At 39.0% G+C, this 9498-nt stretch overlaps 1 protein-coding gene across 4 annotated transcripts in view; it reads right to left on the reverse strand.

The window, feature by feature from the left end:
• Positions 1 to 3303, reverse strand: part of suclg2 (succinate-CoA ligase GDP-forming subunit beta) — a 130634-nt gene extending 127331 nt beyond the window's left edge. For all 4 annotated transcript variants that reach the window (XR_009064358.1, XM_057845423.1, XM_057845422.1 and 1 more), the window contains exon 1: positions 3180 to 3303. Coding sequence is in view for 3 of the 4 variants with exons in the window: in XM_057845423.1 (XP_057701406.1) it covers positions 3180 to 3263 (84 nt within the window). In the remaining variant the exon portion in view is untranslated. The remainder of the gene's footprint in view (positions 1 to 3179) is intronic.
• Positions 3304 to 9498: the final 6195 nt, after the last annotated feature.

The following is a 9498-nucleotide window of genomic DNA, read 5'->3' on the forward strand; positions in this document are numbered from 1 at the left end:
TTTTCAATATGTTTGTTTCTTTGTGCCGTCTGATTCAGAACGAGGTTCGGGGGCCCTTACACTGCATTCATGGGTTTTTAATGGGGATATCCCGATCGCCTGATTTTCACCTGATTTGAATCTGCTGATACAGAGTCCCGATCCGATACTCAGAAAAAGTTTTTTTGTTTGTTTGTTTGAACAAAAGTTATTACAGTACTGCACTTTTTACAGTAATTCCTCTTCCCCTATTTCCGGGAATGTTGGAGAGTATAAAACGTATATTTTTGTAACTTTTGGCAATGGCATTGTATTTCTGAATTATATTGTTACTTTTTAGCCCTTAAAAAGTTTTTTAAATATACTGTATATACTTACATATACAGTGGGGCAAATAAGTATTTAGTCAACCACCAATCGTGCAAGTTCTCCTACTTGAAAAGACTAGAGAGGCCTGTAATTGTCAACATGGGTAAACCTCAACCATGAGAGACAGAATGTTGGGGAAAAAAAAACAGAAAATCACATTGTTTGATTTTTAAAGAATTTTTTTGCAAATCATGGTGGAAAATAAGTATTTGGTCAAAACCAAAAGTTCATCCCAATACTTTGTTATGTACCCTTTGTTGGTAATAACGGAGGTCAAACATTTTCTGTAACTCTTCACTCTTGGCTTGGTGTAAAGAAATTAACTGTGGGAGCAATTATTAGAAAATGGAAGACATACAAGACCACTGATAATCTCCCTCGATCTGGGGCTCCATGCAAGATCTCACTCCGTGGCGTCAAAATGATAACGAACGGTGAGCAAAAATCCCAGAACCACACGGGGGGACCTAGTGAATGACCTACAGAGAACTGGGACCACAGTAACAAAAGCTACTATCAGTAACACAATGTACCGCCAGGTACTCAAATCCTGCACTGCCAGACGTGTCCCCCTGCTTAAGCCAGTACACATCCAGGCCCGTCTGCAGTTCGCTAGAGAGCATTTGGACGATCCAGAAAAGGACTGGGAGAATGGGTTATGGTCAGATGAAACCAAAATAGAACTTTTTGGTAGAAACACAGGTTCTCGTGTTTGCAGGAGAAATAATACTGAATTGCATTCGAAGAACACCATACACACTGTGAAGCATGGGGGTGGAAACATCATGCTTTGGGGCTCTTTTTCTGCAAAGGGACCAGGACGTCTGATTTGTGTAAAGGAAAGAATGAATGGGGCCATGTATCGAGAGATTTTGAGTGAAAATCTCCTTCCATCAGCAAGGGCATTGAAGATGAGACGTGGTTGGGTCTTTCAGCATGACAATGAACCCAAACACACAGCCAGGGCAACAAAGGAGTGGCTTCGTAAGAAGCATTTCTAGGTCCTGGAGTGGCCTAGCTAGTCTCCAGATCTCAACCCCATAGAAAATCTGTGGAGGGAGTTGAAAGTCTGTGTTGCCCAACGACAGCCCCAAAACATCACTGCTCTAGAGGAGATCTGCATGGAGGAATGGGCCAAAAAACCAGCAACGGTGTGTGAAAAGCTTGTGAAGAGTTACAGAAAACGTCTGGTCTCCGTTATTGCCAATAAAGGAACATAAAGTATTGAGATGAACTTTTGGTATTGACCAAATACTTATTTTCCACCATGATTTGCAAATAAATTCTTTAAAAATCAAACAGTGATTTTCTGTTTTTTTTTTTTTCTTCCACATTCTGTCGCTCATGGTTGAGGTTTACCCATGTTGACAATTACAGGCCACTCTAATATTTTGAAGTGGGAGAACTTGCACAATTAGTGGTTGACTAAATACTTATTTGCCCCACTGTATATAGACAAGGTGCCACACTTTTTGCATTGGTTGCACTTGTGCTGAACAACTTTTTTCTTAAGATGCACAAGCACAAAATGTCCACAGTTTTACATTGTATCACCTTTCATCCCATACTTTTACTTCACGCACACACCTATACCTACGGACATTTTGGAGTGTTCAATCAAAATACAATGCACAGTTTGTTGTGGAGAAAATCCATGCAGGCACGGGAAGAACATGCAACACAGAAGGCCAGAGCCAGCATTGAACGCCACAATCCCAGAACTGTGAGGCAGTTTTTTGGCGTGTTTAAATGCTTAAACAGTGTTTAACAAGCACTAGTTTGCTACTACAGGCTGAAGGCTGTGATGAAGAGCACACAGGACCTCTACTGGCTACTCCTAACCTACAGACAAAAATGAGTCTGTACTAAATTAATTAGCTGCAATACAAAAAAAAAAAAAAAAACATTAAAAACAATATTGAATTTTTAAAAATCGGGCTCCGGGGATCGTTACCCCTAATATATACCTACCAAATGTCATTGAGATCTATCCACAAATAACAGAGAAATAAATAAAAAAAATTATAGCACAACAATATGAGCCTTGACTTAGGTGTTTTAAAATGTTGAAGCATTTGTCAGTTTTTCAATTTCTATTCATTTATATGGTGTGTGAGTAAAACTATTCATTCTGAAATTGAATTTATTGAGATCTCTTCCTAGCACCAATATTTCTTCAGTGATAATCTGAGGTTCATTATGTGAATTATAGTTGCACCCTTAAGTGGATTTTAGTTTTATTTTTACATTACTCATTTTATCACGTTCTATATCGAGCAAATTGAGTAGGGGTAACCAAAGTAACATTAAATAAGAACATACGTCTGGTTCAAAGTAATAACATCAGTCAACAATTGGTCAAGGTGCAAATTTTGACCTTTACACGGAAGTCTTATCTGTTCATGTGCTTTGGGGATTTGAGGTGGTTTTCTGTTTAAAGCTTTCAGACAAAAGTTTAGCACAATTCATCGCTAAAATAAGACAAGGTCACTGAATGTGAAGAACGATGAGCACGCATATTATCAAAGGAGTTCCAGATATTACACGTATGATGTAATTATCGTTTCATATGCCCTGCTTTAAATAATATATATATTACGTAAGCTCTTGTAATTATTGTCTCGCACCAGTAGAATAACAAGAGAACGCATAAGAAATATTATGTTTGAAATCTGAGTGCCACACTGTCAACTTTACCTTCATGCCTCTTGTTTTATTAGCTGGGCTAAGATGCTAAAAGTTTAGCAACGGATCTTGACAACGGGCCGACATTCATCGAAACCTACACATGAGCGCAAAGCTGTATTCTGATGAGTAGGAACAGACAATACCTTGAGTTTGTTAATAAGTAGATGCTTTGGCGTGGCTGCCCTAAGTCCTCTCGTTGCAGCCTGGGATGCCATGGATGCCGCCATATTGACACGGAAAGCGCGTCAAGATGACGCCACAGACACGCCTCCGTTTCCAGGACAGGTTAACAGACACGAACGGTGCCTTAAAAAAAAGCACACTCAGTAAGTGCCAAATTCAATTTGTAACTAGTGTATTTTAATTACTGTATCGCATATGTTTAACTATCAATCAAGAGGGTAAGGATCAATACATTAAGTGAAATTGTTATCATTTTCACAAGGCAAACAGGTAATAAACTGCCATTGTCTCTCGTGTGCTAAATACATAAATGCTAAAAAACATGCTAAATAAATTATTTACAATTACAATTGAAATATAGTTGTTTTATTGTACTCACTAATGTATTTTTCGCATTAACCTATCCAATTATATTTAAAGGCTGCAGACAACAGAGTTTCAAAACTCTGCTAATGTCGGCGTTCATCTTGGGCATTTGCCAAGGAGTAGATACTTTTTTCTTTTATACCAAGTACCTATTCACTTAAAACTGATGCATAAATTTAAGTGATGATTGTGTTTTTATGGTAATATGAATAACAGGTTTGAATTGGTTTCAGTGAGACACTATTTTGTAGTTGTGTACTCTGAAAGATCTTTCAGTATGGCCAGAGCCACCCATATCTTACATGAAGACAGAAGATAGATTAGATTCCCTTCTTTCAACAGAAAAAAAGACGTTTTTGTGTTTTTAGGTATAAGCAATAGAGCATGAGGAAGTTTTCTGAAAAGCTTGATTTCAGGGCTTAATTCCGAAAAAACAAAGCTTTTTTTTTGAAAAGACATATTTCAAGAACAGCTTTGACTTTGACACTCATATTTTCTGCTTTAATGACTGGTCAAATACCTGAATAATGTATTCCGACTATACCACAACATACCACAGAAATGTAATTTAACATCAAAACAACAAATTATTTACAAATATAAGAATATGTGTCAATTATAATTTGCACATTAGGACTCAAGTACATATACTGGAATTGAACCTCAACCGTGCGTTAACATTATGCATGACCTTGCATGTGCACACCGGTAGTAAAAAAAAAAAAAAAAAAAAAAAAAAAAATCTTATAACATGTAGTTTTAGCCTATATAGACAAGTTTCCGAGGTACTTCCACTTTACTTCCTGCTTTCTGCTCGTGACTTCCTTTTTCGCGTTATCTTACATTGACAGCAATTGCGCTGTAATGGCATCACTGACTAAAAACCCTGAAAAAACACTATTTGGAAATACCTCATCCTTCTGCCATCTCGACATGGGAAGACAACATAAAGAAATGGCTGAGGGTGACCACAAGTAAAATATTAATATATTGTATTGACTCTATGGCATTGAATAGAAACGCCATCAGGAACCTGAAAAGCTCCAAGCATTCCAGTACCTGCACAGCCACAAAGTTGGATGTGTCCTCATACACGAACACGGGAATTCTTTCATCATGAAGGCAGATGTGCCTCAATGCTCCATACCACAAAGCATGGGCGCTGGTGATAAACGAGGGAAACTGCAGTCTGTACATGTATCGCGGGTGCCGTGCGTTTGTGTAGTCATGCTGCCGCTGTGTAATGGAAGGTATGTTCTCTAAAAATAGGAAACCTAAAATCTGGTGCAAGAAACGACTTGTTGCCTTTGCTCTTAAAATAATAATAATAATAATAATAATAATGCATTTTATTTATAACGCACTTTACATTTGAAAAACAAATCTCAAAGTGCACATTGGCAAAAAAAGAAAATAATAAATAAAATGAAAAAGACTAAGAATAAAACAGTAAAAGCAAAACACACAAGCACAGATAAAATCAGATACCAATCGGATAAAAGTAAGACAGTCAAATAAAATTAGCTAGAATAAGCTTTTTTAAAAAGGTGAGTTTTTAGTCCTTTTTTAAATGCATCCACCGTCTGCGGGGCTCTGAGATGGTCTGGGAGGGCATTCCACAGACGGGGAGCAGCAGCTGTAAAGGCCCTGTCCCCCATAGTCTTGAGCCGAGTCCTGGGCGGGAGTAGACGGTGCTGTTGGCCTGACCGGGTTCTGTCTGAAGTATGTAATGTGAGGAGTTTGGTGAGGTAGGTGGGGGCTAGACCGTGTAGAGAGTGATGGGTGTGAAGGAGGATTTTGAATTCAATACGGAGGTGAACAGGGAGCCAGTGTAGGGTGCGGAGGATGGGGGTGATGTGCTCATGTTTACGCACCCTCATCAGGACCCTGGCAGCGCTGTTTTGGACATACTGAAGCCTCTGTAGGCTCTTGCCAGGGATCCCGATGAGGAGTGCATTGCAATAGTCCAACCTGGAGGAGATAAAGGCATGTACGAGTCTCTCTGCAGCAGGACGGGAGAGAGATGGCCGGAGTTTGGCAATATTGCGGAGGTGAAAGAAGGAGGTTTTGCAAATGTAATTGATGTGATTGTTAAAGCTAAGATGGGGGTCAAACCTGACTCCCAAATTAGTCACAGAAGGGGAGAGGGAAGATTTGTGGCCGAAAAAGGAGACTGAGGAAATGGGGGCGGAACGGAGCTGGTGAGGGGTACCAATGTGAATGGCTTCTGTTTTCAGCTGCAGGAAGTTTTCACTCATCCAAGCCTTTATCTCCTCCAGGCAGGAGTCAAGTTGAGAAACAGAGGAGGAGGGGGTGGAGGACGGAGTGACCTTGAAATATAGTTGTGTGTCGTCAGCATAGCAATGGAATTGTATTCCATGCCTGCTGACGACACGACCGAGGGGTAGTATGTAAATGGTGAAGAGGGTTGGACCGAGCACAGAGCCCTGGGGGACTCCGCAGACAACAGTAATATTATGATGATGATTGTAATTATGAACTAAAATAATTTTTTACTAAAACTACTGCTGCTGCTGTAGCTGCTACTACAACAACACAACCAAAGTTCGGGGAAATAATGTTCTTTGGTGGGTTTCTTATCAACAAAGTGATAAGAATAAACATATCATCTTTTAGGTGGAGCCTTTAAGTTTAAAGAAGCGATCCACATTCTTGAAATATTGTCTGCTGCTGGTTTCGGATGTAAGGCGTATGGCGGGATGCAGCCACAATGGTGCTTTGTAGCTGGTCGGTGATAAAAACATTCCCCTATAAACTATATATTTAGGCGCTTCCAGGAGTTCGCACAGCACAGAAAGTCCCGGACCCTCGTTTACGTTGTGCTAAATCCATTTTTGGAGAATCAGTGGGTTCGTTTGATTTGATTTTGACTTTGTCAACACACTGCTAACTTCAACCACAACTCATGATGTTTTGCTTAAACCAGAAGTTCAGAGCAGAAATTTTACAGATGGCGCTGCCCGTGTTTCGCTCAGGAAACACGGTCTATAAACTTTATGTACCCTTCAAGGAAGACAAACATTTATTTCACCCTCCTCATGTCAGATTTTTTATCTTTTCATCCACCGTTCAACCTCCTCCTCTAAACTCTCATTTCTTTTTTTGAACTTACCGAAAGTTAGTCATGTAGTTGGATGTAAAAACCCAAACACCTTTCATTGACTTTATTTTTTTAGCATTTTGCTCCATTCATTGTGTGTGACCTTGTGTGCAAGACAATCGCAGTTCGCAGCTTAGAGGTATTGGCACAGTGACTATGTAGAAATTGCAGGATGTGTGGGATGATCTTTTCTGAATAGCTAAATAGGCCACTCAGACAGTTCTCCAGAGCCCTCATTACATGGCACATCTTGAAAGGGCATGAAGGGCAAAGTGATCATAAAGAGCAGTGATTATGGCACAGGATGAGAGATGAGATGAAACCCCTTAGTATCAGCAAACTTAGATTAGACAGGGGAGAGATGAAGAGAAACATGGTTTAGTGACCCTTTTAAAGCGAAAATATTATATATAATTAAAATTTGAATAAAGAAAACTCATATTTAATCATATTATCAAAATTTATCACGACTGTTCACAAGCTTGGCACTATATGGCACTACAAAATATATAGATGCACCAAGAAAAAAAAAATATCAGTTTGAAACTTGCAGTTGTCCACTAATAAAGATCCAACATTATACAGGGTGTTCTGGCATTGTTGTTCAAAGGCAGGAATGTCAGTAGGATTTTTTAGTTGTTGTCCGGCGTGACAAGTGGAAATAACACCCTGCAAGCCAATTTGTCATTTGGTGAAGAACTTGCCATAGCACGAAAATGTTTTTTGAGAAAAGTTTTTTTGTTTGTTTTTTTAATATCACACAAGGAGGTGGGGGATTTAAAATGCTTTATTGTCTTCTTTGACCATTCTTGAGATGAAAAGTTCGAAGACCTGTTTTATGGGGCAGAAACTTCCTGCAAGAATGAAGAGGACATATGCTGTACCTCTTGAATGGGTAAGAATTGTAGCTAGACATTTGACAATGCCATGGGGTAGTTGCTGATATATTGTTAATAATCTTTGTAAGGAAGCCAATCTACAGAACAACATAATTAGAGTTGTCCGATGATGACTTTATAATCGATTACAGATTTCCCGATAATGTATACATGGCTAATTGTATTTTGATGCCCCATTAGATGCTTTACTAATGATAAATGTAACAACTTCAAGGCTTTCCAAATAAACATTCTGTTAAAATAAGAGAACAACTTTAACTGGAGTTATGGAAAAAGTTCCTATTTTTCACCACTATATCTATTGTTGAAATACAAATAGTGCAAACATCAGTTTTTTGGATCAAGTGCAAGTACAGAGTGCCAATGATGCACTTATTCCATCCTCAATGTGTGTTTGGGTGCACAAATTGACAGATACTGAACAAATCAGGCTCTAAAGAGAAGTCAGACGCTGGAGTAAAGTTGAATTGGCTTTAGTGTGGTCATCTTTCCATTCACAAGACCACTGATATTTTTTTGTAAAATTGTTAACAACAAAACATTGTGTCAATGATATGAAATAAAGTCACAAAATAAAGTATACACTACATGTCAATTTGAATAGCAACTAGTAGTACAGCTTGCAAGCAATGAAATAATGTAACCACATTTTACCACAAATGCAAACAAAACAAAATATACACATCTCCAATATACTACACAACGCTCATGAATATAAAACAAAGGGAGAATATAACTTACAAGCGATGCTTTTACAAGGCACGAACAACGTAGTGAGATGGCAAGAAATGCCACGGTACATTGGCTGCAGATGTTAGCTCGTCCATTTAGCTCTCTCTGTTCGCAATGAGCTTGTATCAACATATGATTACATCACCAGAAAGTGTTGGAAGTTATCAAAGCTAATTACACCTAAGCTCCAGCAGGGGGCAGCGAAACACCATAAACACAGGCAGGCAATGTGTGTACATGCCAGCACTGCCATATGGTTACTGGCCCAAAACCGATTATGAAAACCGATGTCGATATTATCCGATACCATTTTCAACTGCTTTTATTGTCCGATATTATCAGCTCCTTGATAATATCAGATATAACCCAACTGACTATGGGCGTGAGGTACACTCTTGACAGGTTGCAAACCGAATGAAACTTCTTTAGCTAATTAAAAACAATTGTCACATACTTATTGTTTCCCACATACATTATAGTATTTGAGTGGCTCTAGTGAATAAAAGGAAATTTGACTGTTTTCTGTCCAATCGTCCCTTTCCTCCTTTCCCTTGAAAGAAAACAAGGAATGCCTAAGTCAAGTGACTAATTTGTGGTTTCCACCAACAATCTATCATCAGTTTACACTCAGCATGGAGTCATTATACCAACAGTCAGAGCATCACAGCTCCCAACTGACTGTGCAGTCAGAAATAACCCCTCAATCACACTTAAATGGCAGCAGGGGTGCTCAGAAAACAACAGACAAGGCTCACAGCAAGGAGCTGTCAACCCTACCCAGGGTGAGCAACAGACTGTCAATCTATGTCCCCTTTTACACCCCAATATCAAGTGTCCTTTATTTCCACAGCTCTGTGAATGCCATTTCCTTTTTTTAGGTTTTCTGTTTTCATTTCAACATGACTGCTGAACTATTAATCAAATTAAAAAAAAAAAAATAGTTGTCAAAGGTTTGTAGCTCATTGTAGCTCATGACAACAGAAAAATAGACAGAATCTGAGACACATCAGCCTATCTATCGATCCCTTTTAGCTTAATTCCCTTCGGGGGTTGCCACAGAAAAATAATCGAGTATCATGGTAGATTTGCCACCTTCAAGCGGGAATCGAACCTGAGCAGACCACTGAGCCAGCACTGGGGTTGCATTACCCCATGCAAGCA

Source organism: Corythoichthys intestinalis, chromosome 9 (assembly GCF_030265065.1).
Source record: "Corythoichthys intestinalis isolate RoL2023-P3 chromosome 9, ASM3026506v1, whole genome shotgun sequence".
In the NCBI taxonomy this organism is placed as follows: domain Eukaryota; kingdom Metazoa; phylum Chordata; class Actinopteri; order Syngnathiformes; family Syngnathidae; genus Corythoichthys; species Corythoichthys intestinalis.